This window comes from Humulus lupulus, chromosome 5, assembly GCF_963169125.1.
Source record: "Humulus lupulus chromosome 5, drHumLupu1.1, whole genome shotgun sequence".
Taxonomy (NCBI): Eukaryota; Viridiplantae; Streptophyta; class Magnoliopsida; order Rosales; family Cannabaceae; genus Humulus; species Humulus lupulus.
Window position 1 is genome coordinate 38,514,758 of NC_084797.1, and position 16,728 is coordinate 38,531,485.

At 34.4% G+C, this 16,728-nt stretch overlaps 2 protein-coding genes across 10 annotated transcripts; one reads left to right on the plus strand and one right to left on the minus strand.

Annotated features, from left to right (window-relative positions):
• Positions 1-6,891: 6,891 nt before the first annotated feature.
• LOC133779058 (uncharacterized) lies at positions 6,892-9,454 on the plus strand. Its single transcript, XM_062219061.1, has 4 exons — positions 6,892-7,043; positions 7,090-7,620; positions 7,834-8,936; positions 9,171-9,454. The coding sequence occupies exons 1-4, from the start codon at positions 6,892-6,894 to the stop codon at positions 9,452-9,454; spliced, it is 2,070 nt and encodes a 689-aa protein (XP_062075045.1).
• A 2,273-nt stretch (positions 9,455-11,727) lies between these two features.
• LOC133780359 (uncharacterized) lies at positions 11,728-15,515 on the minus strand. 9 transcript variants are annotated; one of them, XR_009869253.1, is made up of 7 exons: positions 15,341-15,515; positions 14,920-15,022; positions 14,617-14,689; positions 13,652-13,736; positions 12,946-13,173; positions 12,684-12,843; positions 11,840-12,122 (listed from the first exon to the last, which is right to left on the minus strand). XR_009869253.1 is itself a non-coding variant. In XM_062220151.1 (6 exons), the coding sequence occupies exons 1-4, from the start codon at positions 15,487-15,489 to the stop codon at positions 12,719-12,721; spliced, it is 432 nt and encodes a 143-aa protein (XP_062076135.1). In that variant the 5' UTR covers positions 15,490-15,515; the 3' UTR covers positions 11,728-11,832; positions 11,989-12,122; positions 12,684-12,718. The 9 variants fall into 9 exon arrangements, 5 of the variants coding, with proteins under 5 accessions (XP_062076135.1, XP_062076136.1, XP_062076134.1 ...); XM_062220151.1 differs by lacking the exons at positions 12,946-13,173; positions 14,920-15,022 and adding an exon at positions 11,728-11,832 and having other exon boundaries at positions 11,989-12,122; XM_062220152.1 differs by lacking the exons at positions 12,946-13,173; positions 14,920-15,022 and adding an exon at positions 11,753-11,832 and having other exon boundaries at positions 12,002-12,122.
• Positions 15,516-16,728: the final 1,213 nt, after the last annotated feature.

Genomic DNA, 16,728 nt, shown 5'->3' on the forward strand with positions numbered 1-16,728 from the left:
TATATGTTTTTATTGGAAATTTGGGTGTATATAGCTTCAAAATACTCTATATTAAAAAACTATGCTAAAGTTACAAGACACTGCAAACATATACTCCAAAATGAAAATAAGACCAAAATACATCTCATTATTCCCTTGGTGGTATATGAGTATATGTATTTTCTCATTAGAATTTTCATTTCCCTCGCTCACTCGAGTACAACACCTATTCACGGTGATTGTAAAGCATGGCCACCGAACTCAACCCACCACCAACGATGATAAACCATGAACAATCAGCATTAAACACGAACTCATTTTTTTTTAAATATGTTTAATGATTTAAAATCCAAAACATATTCCAGCAAGAATTTTCACTTAAGATACTATTTTATAGATGTTGAACACTTTTGTGCATGATATTTTTAGATTTTGTTCGTTTTTTTTATTTGAAATTTGTAGAATTTTCGGTTAATCTTGATGCAAAATCGATATCAATATGATGACTCCATCAAAACTTGATTTTGGAAGATAATTTCCATGAAAAATCAATACAAATCAATGCTCATTTGATAGTTCCATCAAAACTTGATTTTAGAAGACAATTTCAATACAAAAATAATGCATGTTTCATGGTTTCATCAAAACTTGATTTGGAGTCAAAAATCAATGCAAAACGAAATTCTTTCAATGGTGCAAACAAAACATGATTTTGGGAGACAATTTTCATCCAAAATCGATGCATATTCGATGGTACAAGTAAAACTTAATTTTGGAAGACAATTTTCATGCCAATTCGATGGTGCGAAACCCTATGGCAATTAAATTTGAAAATTACAAACAAACAAAAACAAAAAATCTTTTGAGCCTTCGAAAGGGCTTCAAATATCATTACCACATGTGGCATTGTCACGTCATTACCACATGTGTAATTCAAAATAAAAAATTAATTATAAATTTAAAAAATCTACTTTCTTATTAAAAGATAAAAAAAAATGCTAAAATTTTAAAATTAAACAAAATTTCAAATATTAAAAAATTAAAATTCTAATTAATAAAAAATTTAACTTAATATTTGTTAGAGAAAATAATATTGCTTCAATAGAAATGGTTAAACCAAATTACAACTCTACGCAAAAATACAATAGACAAGTTAGTAGATTTAATAAATATTACAACTCAATTGTAAAATATACAAGTAAAATATTAAGATGTAGAAGAACAATAATACAACTCAAATCATAAATAATACAAATAAAGATGTAGACTAGAATAAAGAAATAAGAACAAAAGAAGTAAAGAACAATAACTCTTACACAACCAAAGTGTAGAGTAGTGGGGATCACCAACTTGAATAAAGTTCAAGACCTTTGCCCAAAAACTTATTTCCCCTATTCTCTAAGCACTAAGAGACTCTCAAGTTTTGAAATAGCTCTATGGAATTATCAAGTATTTTTATATATTTTCTAGCCAAGTGCTTTGTGGATAAAAATATGGCGTGTCTTGCAAGTGAGTATTAGACTCTTATTTATAGAGTTTTGAAACACCTTTTGAATTTTAAATTTTACCAACCCCCTTGATTGTTACCAATGTTTAATTGGATGTATATGAAATTAAAATAATGGTTTGGGAGTTACTTAGATTTTTGAAAATGTTCAAATTGAAGAAATGACAAAATGGAATTTGGCTGCCAGTACCCCAGGCCTGGGATATTCACAGTTGCAGTCGTGAGCTTCTGCCTCCCAAGTCGCGGCCAAGGATGCTTATGGCCGCGGTCGTGAGGCTATTGTAATCTGCCAATTTTTCACATTTTCTCAAAACGTCCCAATACCTTTCTCACATGATTTTGTAACCTCCATACACCTAATGGGAGTTAAAATCATATCTTCAACAGCCATATCACATTATAGCTTATGAAATTCAATCTCAAAATTTGTAACCCTCAATCTACACATTATTTTGTGGTATTTGGAAGTTACAAATTTGAGTTGATTTTGTAACTTCAAAATATGTTACACTTGGACACACTCATGCGTCCAATTTTGTGACTCTCAATATTATGTTACAAAGTGTGACAAATCACATTTTTCATATTATTTAATCTAACATTATATGAAATAATATAATAATATCTTTTTTTATTTCTTTTTTCTTTTTCTCATTCCTTCCATCCCTGACCCGAACCCTGCAATCACTAAGCCCAACCCCTAAATCCCCAGCCATCTTCGACCCCAACCCCTAAATCCCTAGACCCAACTGACCCTTAGCCCTTTGTCCCCAAACCTATCCCAACCCCAACCCCAGTGGGGAAGATGATATGGGCGATGAGAACTTCTTCTTCTTCTTCTTTTTCTTTTAACTTTACCAAGCTAGATCTAGGATCCATTGGGAAGGAGCTTTGAGCGATAAGCTCGCAAACGGCAGTGGAGAAGATGGTCTTGGAGTTACAACTATAATTATTATTATAATTTGGTGTATAATCTTTTAGTTTTCAGAGTAGTTTGTTTTGGGAATTCCTATGGTTGTTTAGGTCTTCTAAAAGTGTATTTTTCTAGGTAACGTAATTATTGGGTTGGTTCAATGTATTAGTATTGTGATCTCCTATAGAATGTGGAGATTTGTAAGAGTTGGATATGAGATAAAAAACATCAGAAATAGAAAAGAATTCTCTTCTTATTTGTGTCTTCTTCTAGGATCATTACAGTTGGTATCAAGAGCTCAATTCTGGTATCAACTATGGTCGATGGGACTAGAGCACTAGAGCATAAACAAATTAAAGAATCTGTGAAGCAGTTGAAAGAAACGATAGAGAAACAAGCAAGTTCCTTATCTGATTCATCCAAAATGGTGGCAGCCATGATTCTAAAAATTGATTAATTAACAACTAGAAATGGGGAATCAAGTGAAGGGAATAGCGCATCAGCTCAGTGGGGGTGGAACAACAGTCAGAATAATATAGGCAATGTCCAAACTCGATTTCCTAAGTTAAATTTTCCAAAATTTGACCGAGAAAATCCTAGTGGATGGGTTTACAAATGTGATCATTTTTTTAATCTCAATGGGATTGGAGAAGAAAAAAATGTGGGCATAGATTCAATTCATTTGGAGGGCCAAGCGCTAGAATGGTTCCAAGGATATGAAGCAGGTAACAAAGTTATAAGTTGGGCACAATTTTCTCGAGATGTGGCTTCTCGCTTCGATCCCAACATTTATGATCGTATAGTGGGAGAATTAACCAAGCTTAAGCAGATTTCCATAGTGAATAATTATCAGGAGCGATTTGAGACACTAATGGCTAGAACAAGTGGGTTACTTGAGGACTTTTTTGTTCAATGCTTCATGAGTGGTTTGAAGGAAGCAATAAAAAACAAGACGCTATGTTTCGACCCACTACTTTAACTCAAGCCATTGGTTTAGCCTTGTTGCAAGAAGGCACGATGGAAGCCATCCTTAAGGAGGCCAAGGGTTCTAATAGAGGTGGCACAACTACGGTGGTTTCTCAATAGACCAAACCATTTGACAATGGTCGTCTACCACCCGTCAAGCGAATTTCAGCTGCTAAAATGCAAGATAGAAGGGATGAAAAGATGTGTTATTATTGCGGCGAGAAGTATGAGGCTGGTCACAAATGCAAAAGGAAGCAGATTTATTTGCTGGAAGGAGAAGAAATCGAAGAGGGAGAAATAATTAAAGATGAACAAGGTAGCAACAAGGAAGATTCAGTTGTATCACTTATCTTGCAGTTTATAGTTCTTCTTCTCATCAAATAATGAGGGTTCGTGGGAATATTAAGAAGAAATCCATTGCCAATTTAATCAATTCCGACAGTACCCATAATTTCTTAAACCCTGTAGTTGCAAAACGAATAGGGAACCCCATTAAAAAAATTAATCCTATGAAGTTGCAGTGGCAGATGGAACTGAAATTATAAGTGATGCAATTTGTAGGCAAATGTCATGGAATATGCAAGGAATGGAATTTAAAGAAGATTTGAGGCTTTTATCTATCAGTGGTTGTGATATGGTCTTGGGAATCCAATGGTTAGTGGAACTTAGTCCTATCTTATGGGATTTTAAGAACTTGAGAATGGAATTCTCAGTAAATAAGAGAAAATTTGTGTTGAGAGGCGCTACTACAGGTCCAATCAAGATGGTTTCTACTGATCATTAAGGCTGAGTGCCTTGATTACTGTGTCAGAAGGGCCTAATTGGAATTATATGCGCGATTAAAGGATTATACATGTGATTATGTGATATAAATTATTTGTGTTGTAATGTGACTAGATATGCATGTTTATGTGTATTAAATATGCATTGAGCCCATTTCTGTAAATTGGGGCGTGTTTGTAGTTTTGGCCCGTTGAGGGCATAAATGTAATTATGTATGTGTTATGAGTGAGACCCCAATGTTATGGGGATATATTTGAGATATGTGGTCTAAGGCGATCCTAGAGAGCGGATTAGCATACACTACAAGAAAAAAATGCTTTTAATAACACCGAAAATGTGTTATCAAAACATACCATAACACTTTTTGATGTGTTAAGACCGACTATGTTATCGTAGGTCAGGGTACTTTACATAACACTTTATCATTGTTATACAGATGTGTTATTATACTGTCAACGATAACACAATTTCTGTGTTATTTTAATAAATAGATAAGTGTTTAATTATGTTATTTATAGTCGATTATATAACACATTTCAATACTTATAAATTTGTGTTATACTACACTTTAGTATAACACATTTTTTCTGTTATACTAGACTTTAGTATAACACATTATTTGTGTTATACTACACTTTAGTATAACACATGTGTTATATTAGCTTAGAGAAACATAATCTTTTTTTACTTACACAAAACTAGGAAAACAAATATGAAAGTTGAAGCCAAATAAGGTAACATAAATAGATTTTTATTAATCACTCAAAATGTAATTACAATATTTAGTCTACTAGTCTAGGCTTGAAAAATCATATTACAACATAATTTATGCCCAATTCATATTCCTTTATCACTAAATACAAAACAAGAAATGTATACAAAAATTAGTGAAATACATTCTTCCATTCTAAAGGCCTCAACTACAAATGTTGTCAAGAATTGCTCCAAAGAAATCATCTCAATATACCTGCACATTGTAAAAAAAAGTCCTTTTATTATTAAGAACATAAGACTTAAGCTAGTTTCCACTTGTAAGCATATAAAGTTTAAATTAAATTTGTAATAACTCCAAAACTTGACGAAACAGCAGGGTATAGCAAGATGTACTGCCATGCAAAACAACGACTGAAGCAACAAAACATATTGCTTCTTCCTTCTAAAATTAAACAAGAAATACAGAGAAAAACTCAGAACTTGCATGTATTAATTTAAAGATCCAATCCTAGGAAGCCACAAACAGAGAAAAACTCAGAACCTGCATGCATAGGAAGATCATGAAATTTCTAGGAAGTACGAAGCATAAATGTAGAAAGACAGCTCTGACATAATGACATATTCAAAAAATAAAAGTGTTACTCAATTATCAACACATAAAAAGCGTACAACAATAAGATTCAATTGCTACTGCAAAAGCAGAAAACATAGAAACAAATGACCAAGGGATGATCAGAAAGTCGTTCTCTTCAACACCAAAAGCTAGTTTCTTATTGTTACTAAAATCACTCCCATAAATTTATTGTTAATATAAGAAACATCAAGATAAGAGGCGTGCGAAGGTTCCTTTCTTCTCTCCATGATGAAGAAGAAGAAGGTTACTCGAAAGCCTGCATCAAGATCAAGGAATGAGGAGGCCATTAAATCAACGCCATTGCCAGAATCCTCTTTGCAGAATCAACCTAATCTACAGTCACAGGATTTCCTACCTTCACTTTCTACGGAAGGTCAGCAGCGGATGAATTCGTTGAGCTCGGTTAAAGATGGCTATCCGCTTCACCTGGTGGACGAAGAGATGGTTATGGATACGGAAACGATTACGGAGAAGGATAACTTTCAAGCTTCTGCTCAATCTCATTGGGCGAATCTCAGAGATAAGCTTCTTATCAATGAGGCGACTAAGCTTCATTATGAGGAACCAATTATGAAAAATGGGAAGAAAGTAGCTCAAATCGATTTGGCTGAGGCTGCAGAACAGGCTCAGAATTAGAACTCAGCTGTGATATGTATGGTTTTGGGAGCCAATCCCCCATTTGCTGTGTTTGAAGGCTTTGTAAAAAGAATTTGGGGTCACCTGGGTATTGAACGGGTAGTAAGAATGCACATGGGTCTCACCATTGTCAAGTTCAATGATGAGGCTACTAGAGATTTTGTATTGGAGAATGGAATTGTGCAGTTCGATAGGAAGCCAGTTATTGTGCGACCTTAGACTCAAGATCTAGACACCATCAGGTTAGTCCGCTCTGTCCCTCTGTGGATCCGTCTGCCAAATTTAGGTCTGCAATATTGGAGGAAAAAATGTCTAAGTGCCTTGGTTAGTACAATTGGAAAAACTATTGTGGTGGATAAGTTTACAAAGGATAGGTCTATGATCAGGTTTGCAAGAGTCCTTGTTGAAATGGAGATTACTGATGACCCTCCATTTATCATACATTTTGTCAATGAGCGTGGAAAAATTCAAGAAAAATTTGTGGAATATGAATGGCTTCCCATTAAATGCAAGAATTGCAAGGGATTTGGTCATAATGCAACTGAGTGTAAGAAAACCGATACTAAGGTTTGGGTTACAAAGAGCAAGACAGAACAGGAACTTGCCAGTTCTGTTCCTATTGTTGCTGATACCAAGACCAATGTAGGAGAAACATTTGGTGTTAATGAGGTTACTAAAGTTGTGGAAACAAAGCAAAATGAATCTGAGATAGATATTCGTGAGGCTACCACAACTCAGGGTAGTACATAGGTCCAGATTATGTCTCGTACTCAGGCTAATAAAGAGAACTGGGAAGTCCCTAAGAAAGTTGGGAACTCTAAGAGTAGAGGCAAGACTGTGAGCACAAATTTGGACAGCAAACAGAATGTGTTCAAGGTTCTTCAAGAACAGGAAACAGGGGAGAAAAATGGGTTATTAATTGGCTCAATATTTGATGGATTGCACAAATGTTCTTAGCTGGAATGTAAGGGGTTTGAATAAGAGAGACAAACAACATGCTATTCTGAGTCTCTTAAAGATGAATAAAGTGGGTATTTGTGCTTTATTAGAGAATAAATTAAAGAGGGATAAGGCTAATGATATGATGTATAAAGTGTTTTTTGCCTGGGATCACTATAGCAGTACGATTGCTGAGAGCAGATTACTGGTTCTTTGGAGGAAGTCTTTTGTCAAGGTTCAGGTGTTGTTGGAACACCAGCAATTTATACACTGTTTGGTTAAATTTTCTAGCTTACAGCTGGAAATACTTATCACCTTTGTTTATGGTTTTAACTTTTTGACTGAGAGGTTGGATATGTGGAGGGGTTTATCTTCTCTTCATATTTCGAACAAGCCGTGGCTGGTTGTGGGAGATTTCAACGCTGTTTTTAATTTTGATGACAGATTAGGAGGAAAGGTTATTAGTGCTAATGAGATTCTTGACTCTACTGCTTGGCTAGCTTGTTCTCAGCTAGCTACTCTCAAGTGTATTGGATCTAACTTTACCTGGTCTAATAAACAGGAGGGAGGAGATAGAGTTTATTAAAAAATAGATCATGCTTTTATCAATGAAGAGTGGATAGACACCTTGCCGAACTCTACTGCAGAGCTTCATTGGGATGTCCATTCCGATCATTGTTTTTTTCTCATTAGGACTCTTAAGATTGGGAATCTGGGCATACAACCTTTTCGATTCTTTAATTGCTGGATTGCACACATCAGGTTTAAAAAGACAGTTATGGCAAGTTGGCTCAAGCCTATGACAGCAGGGGGCTTATTAGGAGTGACTAAGAAACTGCTAAGGCTGAAGCATGTCCTGAATGTGTTTAATATAAAGGAAATTGGAGATATTGAGCAAGGTTATCATCATGCTAAGGGAGACTATCAGCTGGCTTTATCTAAAGCTCAAGATTCTCCTTCAGATGCTACTGCTCAGGAGGCTGAAAAGATAGCTGCAATTTTCTATAAAGATCACTATGCTCGATATAGAAGTTACTTGATTCAGCGCAGCAAGGTTACATGGCTGCAGAAGGGTGATGAAAATAACTCTTATTTTCATGCGTGCATCAAAAAAAGAAGGAAAGAGAATCAGATAGTTTCTTTTATGAATGACCAAGGGGACATTATTGATGATTATAATGCAGTAGTGCATCACTTCCTAGATCATTTCAGAAGCTATATGGGCAGTCACAGTTCTGCTACTAGTTTGGTTAAAACATATTGCATTGAGTTGGGGCCTTGCTTAGATATTGATAAGCAGCTGGGATTAATTACAGAATTTACTAAAGCTGATGTCAAGAAAGCGTTGTTTAGTATTCCTGGTACAAAGAGTCCAGGCCTGGATGGTTACAATTCAGAATTTTACAAAGCTATGTGGAAGCAAATTGGTGATGAAATCTCAGTGGCTGTGCTGGATTTTTTCTCTTCTGGGAGGATACCTGTTGAGCTCAATAAAACAGTATTGGCTTTAGTCCCAAAAACGGATATCCCTAGCAGGGCAATAGATTATAGACCCATAGCTTGCTGCAATACTCTTTATAAATGCATTTCTAAAATGCTTTGCAGTAGGCTTTCGGAAGTTCTTCCCTCTCTAATTAGTCCCAATCAGGGTGCCTTTATTAGAGGGAGATCACTAGCTCACAATATCCTAATTTTTCAGGATTTGATTAAGAATTACAATAGAAGGAATACTTCCCCGAGAAGTGTTTTGAAGATAGATCTAAGTAAGTCCTACGATACAGTTGACTGGGGTTTTTTGGAGAGGTTATTAATCAGCCTGCGATTTCCTCCCAGGCTTATTCATTGGGTGATGGTTTGTCTCAGAGGTACTTCATATGTTCTTATGATGAATGGTAGACTGCATGGGGGGTTTCAGGGAGTTAAGGGGCTTCGTCAAGGAGACCCTATATCTCCATTACTGTTTGTATTAGTAATGGAATATCTCCCATGGCTACTTTAACTAGGAGCTTTGCAACCTAAATTCCAATTCCACCCTATGTGTAAAAGTCTCAAGATCATCAACTTATGTTTTGCTGATGATTTAGTGATTTTTTCCAAAGCTAACCGTGGCTCTATTCAGATTATAAAGCAGGTTTTTGATGACTTTTGCAACAGTTCTGGTATGAAGACCAATCTTAGTAAGTCACAAGTATTTTTTGGTGGTATTTCAGCTCAAGACAAGGTTCAGTTACAACAGCTATTACAACTTGAAGAGGGCACCTTCCCCCTCAAATATCTTGGGATTCCTATGAGACCTACAAAGTGGAAAGAGGTTGACTGTGGTGAAATTCTTAAAAAAATTAAGCTTAGGCTTCACACTTGGACTAGTAGACATTTATCATAAGCAGGTAGGGTTCAACTCATATCCTCAGTTCTTTTGGGGCTGGGAAATTATTGGATGCATATTTTCTTATTGCCTCAGAGTATAATCAAAGAAGTAGACAAACTTTGTATGTGGTTTCTTTGGGGTAATAATGGTACCAGGAGTAACTTTCATCTCACTTCCTGGTCTACTGTTTGTTTGCCTAAATATTTTGGAGGATTGGGTTTTGGTGAAGGTACTAAATGGAATAAGGCTATGCTAGGTAAATACATCTGGGAAATTAGTCATTTGCAGGAGTCTTTATGGGTGAAATGGATTCATTCTATGTATTTAAAGGGACAAACCTTTTGGCTCTACCAACTTAAGGCTGATACCAGTTGGTATTGGCGAAAAATATGTTAGTTGCGTAGTATTTTTACTCAAGAGGATATTGATAAAGCAGGTAGTCATGGGAGGTTTAAAATTGGGCAGTTATATGCAAGTTTTCTTCACCAAACCCCTGTCAAGTACCAGCAGTTTGTGTGGAGCAGAATGAGTGTACCCAAGCATCGGTTCATCACTTGGCAAGCTGTTAACTAGGGATCATTTACTTCGAGTGTTTTTTATTCTTGATACTACACTTTGCCTGGTCTGTGAACAAGTTTATGAGAGCCATAGCCATTTGTTTTTTGACTGCTGTTTCTCCCAGCAGGTAGTTCATCATATTCAAGATTGGATAGGCTGTAAATGGCCTTTATTTTTCTCTATCTGGACTAGGTGGATTGAAGGAATGAGCAAGGGGGTCCGTGCCTCTATGGTGGCGCCTGTGTTTTCAGCTACTGTTTATTATCTTTGGCATAATAGAAACAATTGTTTTGTCCATAATTACTCTCTTAGTGTCAATGCTATAGTTGATATGGTCAAAAAAGATATCATGTATAGACTTAGTTGTTTTTCTCAAAAGAAACTGAAGGGCATTGAGCATTTTTATTTGAGGAAAGTGGGTTCTGTGTAATGTAGCTGAGTTTTGGTCCTTTTGGACTTTGTGAGGTTGTATTGGTTTGTGATTAATAAAGTCTTACTTTCTTGATCAAAAAAAAAAAAAAACACTCCCATAAAGAAATAATATAAATCAAGAAAAACAGAAAGAACAAAGAACATAGAGAGAAACTAATTTCAGAGGAAAAATAAAACAAATAAGGTCATTAAATACAAGAATTGAAACTTATCACATTTGAGAGTAAAGGAAACCAGGAAACCAGACCTATGCAACTTAGGAGAAAAAGAAAGGGAAAGGACAATTCATACTAACTAATTTATCACCCTATATTCCATAAGAAGAACCCATATGAAGAAACAATTCATACAATTTGTACTAACTTCTATCCCCATTTATTTCTTCTCTAAAGACCTAGCAAGGTTAATTCCTTTCTGTAAAGTTCAATACAAACATAGCATTGATGTGTAAATAGCTTTGGCAAAATTCTCTCTGTGATAGGTAACCAACAGGGCATCAAGTATGGCATCCAAATTAACAAGTAGAATGTGAATATGGCTGTTAGAGGTCCTATATGAAGCCCATGCTATTCCTCTTATTCTCCCAAAGTTTCTCTTTCTTTCTAAGTTGGAAGTGGGAAATGTGTTTAGAGTTAGGTTATGGGAAACAAGACAAACAAAAACTGGGGAAAATAAAACAAAAGTGGAAACAAACAAATTACCCTGTTTCTTTAAATGAATACTCTTTCACTCTCTTAGCTAATTCAATTTCAGTAGCAGCTGCACCAGGAACCATTCGGCTATCCCTGCACGTAGCCTAACTGGAAAAGTACCCGATAAGAATGGTTAGTGGGGTAGATAAGTTTTCAATTCATAAGTCTAATGCAACAAGTACTGTCAAAAAACCTACTCTGTATGGATCATACGACCATACCATCCTAAGAAGATTGTAATAGACAATTAAAGATACCTAATGTTGCTTCTAAATAAAGATCGATACACAAAGAAAAACTAGTCCAAATTACCTTTTAAGTATTTACTCCATCATCAACTGCTCTTTGAATGTCATCTAAAATGGTATCTGTGGTTCCTCGCAATAAAACAGTGGTTACGGAGTTCCCACCTTCTTCATTCTTCACAACAGTGACCTATATTTACATTATGGGAAATGTTAATGAGATTAAAAGGAACAATAAATAAGAAAAACAACAGGAACAAAATACCCAAGGGTGTTAGCTCAAACAATCAGCCTTTGGTTTGCTCACACAAAGTCTGAAGTTCGAGTCACACCCGGATACTTATATTACAATTTCTATCATTTCCTGATCCACAAAATATTTATGTACCCTAGCGCCACCAATTTCTTCTACTGAAACTGAATCAACATGTCTCAGGTCATCTGGGTTTGGCTTGCTAAGCTTTAACTGTAACACAAATAAGAATATTGTTAGAGAATTTTGGAAAAAATTCAAAAAATTTGAGTACTATTAAATGCTAGCTGACTTACCATAGCAACAGCACCAGTAGTGCGGCAAATTAGTAAGTTAGTCAATAAAAAAACACAATAGAAGGTGATATACTTGTAGCGCTCACAGAAATGAAGTGCCATCTCCCCAACTGCTGCTCCACTAACAATTACTTTGGCACCGGAATCAGCAACTGCCTTTATAAGCTCCTCAACTTTAGCTTCTTCAGTTTTCACATAATTTTCTAGCTACAAGAGATTAAAAAAACTATGAGAACTACTTAAAGGAACATAATACATACTAACTATTGGAGTAAAAAAGAACAGCTTACAAAGTTAGCTCCACTGGTATAATCAAAACTTACAACTGAGTCAAGTTTTGGTATTCTCCAATATTTAGTGGAATTGAATAAGAGATATTGTTATTCCTAAGTACCTTGCAAGGTGTATTAACTAGTTTACATTATAATTTCAGAACAGTGAATAAAGAAAAGAGAATTGTGAGCAGAAATATTGTTGTTATTCCTATGAGTACCAATATGATGCATATTCATTAAAAAGAAAAAGATAATATACTAATCTGGCACTTCATTTTTAGACCAAGTTACAAATACCAAGTTGCTTCTCATAGATTGACCAACCTATTTTTTTCATTATACTGAAAAGATGGGAATAAAAAACACTAAAGACCGATTTACTAGAAAAACGATAAAAATAAAAATAAAAACCTTGTTAATTTTTATACTTATTTATTTGTATGGAATGTGTATCATTATTTATTGATTATACCAAAAAAAAGAGTGGAGTTACCTCTTAATATTCTAAGCTTGGCTTTATTCTTTGCATCAATATCTCGATGGCTTTGCAGTTTCTTTGAAAGTGTTATGCTTCAAAAACAGGTCAGTAAATGCCACCCTCAAGTTCTTAACCTCTCTATCTAATTCACTTGGTGTCCTTTGCCTGCAAGATCCTAGAAAATGGAGTAGGATCCACTAAAAACTGAGATAAGTCTACAGATCCGTGCTTGAAGTATCATACAAAAATAAAAATGTAAAACCAACATAGCTCTTACCATTTTCTGAAAGTTTTTTCAAGACTACAGTATGCATTCCATCTTTTAGACACCACAAATTGTCAACAGCAGCAACTAAATTACTTAAGATGTTCTTAGTCTGTTCAGAGGCTCTCTGTTGATCACCTTCCATCTGCTTAGGAAGGTCACATAAAGATGAACTTTATGTTGCACCAGTTTCCATAAGACGACTAAGAAAAGCCTCATGAAAAGTAGATTCAGATTCATCTGAAATACAGTATAAGACTTCCTTATCAACAAACACTTCAAATACTATTTCCCTGATGGTTTGCAATCGTGGGTTATAGAGCCCTTATAGGTGCAAAACAATTAAACTTGTAACTAAGCTATACTAAATTTCTATGACTAGAATGATAGTAAATGCAGAAGCAAATATTACATCCTTATGTTAATAAAATAGATCTAATGATCCACAGCACAAAAACCAATTGTTATCTTAAAAAATAAAAACGCATGGTAAGCAGATAAGATAGAAGGTCCTGGTCAGGAATACAGTTCAAAGAGACTGAGAAACAATAACAACTGAATGCAATCATTATTTTATTGCCATATTTTCCCGTACCTTTTGAACAAAAAAAACAATAGTCTCTATTTTAGGAAAAAGTTACAAATTATATTATGACAAAAATCACTCAACAAACCCCCACTACCCAAAAATTAGATGAACTGTAAAAAGTGTCCTCACCCTCGACAATAGACATGTAATCAACATCTTGCTTGCAGCTTGTTTCTCTTGTATAAATCGAACATGATTCCAAGTCACGAGCAAGCTATTGTCAAACATGCAAAAAAAAAAATAAAGCTGACAACAGCTTATGTCTTAATAAAGGTCATTCATAACTTATCAAACATGCAAAAAAAAAAAAAAAACAATACAAAGAGATTTGTTTTCTTTCCTAAGAAAAATTACTCAAAGTATTATGTATGTTCTCTTATTTTACCAAACATATTAAAATAGTGATTATAGGTAGGTACTAACTCAAATTTTTAAGGTTTAAAAAATGGTCAATAGTGATTATAGGTATGAAGGTACTAAGATGGTATCTCCTAGTAGACAAATACCAATTATATCTCTTGTTACTAAGATTGCTGCATCTTTCTCTTGCCACTGGTTAAATATGACAACAATTATATCAAATATTTGACCAAAGGATTAACAGCAATTAACCAGTCAGGTCAATGTTTCCTAGGGAAAAAGAAAGACTGCTACTTAAAAAAATCCACAACTTAAAATAAAACAAAAAAATTTAGTCTCATAAGAAAAAGCATTCAAAACAAACCTTTCATTTAAAATATTAGCGTAATTAAATCAACATTACAATTAAAAAAACAGAGTCATTGACAAGTTTTTTAAATGAGGCTATCCAAACAGTAACTAAAAATGCAAAAACTTGATAGAAAACCTCAACACATGAACACATGTCAAGTCTTCAGAAATATGCCATTAATTAAAAAGTTCCAGCTTGTTCTTTAAGTACTTTTTTATCACTGATGAGAAGGAAAAAAGTTAGTTCATCTAATTTTCCTTAAAGACTTATTACAAACAATTTCAGGGTTTAATCTAATATTTTGTATCCATTCATGATAAGCACCCAATTAATGAATAAACTACATTTATACAAAGAAAAAAGAAAAAGGAAAAAGACTCACATCTGGAACGACAATCTGAGCATTAGAGATCTCAATCAGTGGGGCATTAGATGAAAAGCTTCGATTTCCAGCGCTGGCAAATTGAACAAGAGGAAAATGATTAATTTTAAGTTATTCTCCGTATAATAAAACTATTATTCACATGGTATTGAAATACAAATATTCTGGTTGCCTCTCAACTTTTTTAACAGCGACAAAATAAAGAAAAATACTCATCTACTACTATATATAGGTGTGCCCTATTTTTTAATATTATCAATAACTTAATACATGAAACTTGTAGGTAGACTGATCTGCAGATACCTTATCTGTACTCAATAGATTTGGAGGAGCAGTGCTAATTGGTAGACTTAACTCAGTCCTCAATGCCACAGTATGCATTACTTTGACAGCTTTCAATGGATAGCTTTGTTATAATCACAAAATTAGACGGAAGATATGTAAAATAAAAAGAAAGGAAATGACAAGACAGAAAATTTGCATCAGACAAGAGGAAAAAGTCATACATAACTGATAACTCTAAAGTGTCTAAGAATCATTAACATTTTTTTTACTAGAGAATACTACTATAATTATTTTTGTGGGATACACATTACTACAAAGAAAGCAAAAAATTTAGAAAACAAACATATTTATTGAGTTTTGATAATACTTTTTCAATAGCCATTGCACATTGGAAATATATTAAGAGGCCACCCAAGGCCAAATGAATTAGTTAACTTACTTTCCGTGGGCAGTTTCTCCAGAAAGCATGACCGCATTAGCACCTTCCCATACTGCAATTGCAATGTCAGAGACTTCTGCCCTTGTTGGCGTATGAAGATTAATCATGCTCTCCAGCATGTTTGTTGCTACAATAACTGGTTTCTGCATTCTCTGACACCTTCTAATTATGTCCTCTTGTACATAACAAGAAAATTTCATTCATGACAGAATCTGAGACAAATTCAAGATTTTAACTTCAGTACTTTAAATAATAATCATTTGAAAAGATGAACTTATCATATATACATATATATATATATGTGGGCCCAAAGACATGAAAAGGAGATAAATACGCTGCATGCACTGAGCAGAGATGGAAATATATTTTCAATGATACGATATGCTACATCATGAATAAAACGTTCTACATATGGTTATTCAAACTGTTTCCCAAAGCCACAGTGTGCAGCATTCCTTAAATAAGTCAAATGATTAGCAGTTAGTCACGTCTTTATCAGTCTACCTCAAGATGTGCCTATGTTATAAATAGCTGAGAATTATTTTCTAGCCTCACTTTGTGAATGATTTTCCCCTTTAGTAAGGAAAAAAATGTGAATGGATTTGATTTTCCCCAACTTGGTCCAAGAATTGATGTATAAAAGTCAAAGCTTTTCTTATTATGCATTAATCAGCAACTAATACTTTATCAAGTAGTGTTCACAGCAAGTGAAAAGGAGGCCTCAATATTCCACCAGGAAAAGAGATTCCAAACAGAAATAATATTACTTGAAAAAATTATCGGAACCACAATATTTCAAAATCCTTTAATACTCTCAAGTATAAATGTCATCAAGTTTCTCTACAACGTGCATTATATAGAAGTAATAAAAACGATAACTAAAATCCATGTCTTACCTGTAACAGAGAATCATCCTCAATCGGAAGTTCAACTCCAAGGTCCCCATGAGCAACCATTTCCTAGTAATAAACTTGTTAATATGATGAATAAAAAGATATGAATTCTTCTGTTCTTTAGCAGAACTGAACATGTGGTTTAGCTCTTTTTCTGTAATTCCTTATCCTTCTCAATGATTTGGATAATGTTGTGAATAAAATAATGAGAGAGAGAGAGGGGGTATGGTACCAACAATGATCGCTGAAGGGTGGATAGGTGTACTAAAGATATAATCTATGACTAAATAAGAGACCACTGATTCACAAAGAGACATTGGAACTAACCCCATCAGATGCAGGAATAATTGAATGAAGATTTGTGATAGAGTCTGCACTTTCAATTTTTACAATCACGTGAATGTCTGCATTGCAACCTAGAAAAGAGATTTTAAAAATTAGTTCTAAACAAGAAACTGGAGTCAAATAACTGGTACTGAACAAACTGATGATAGA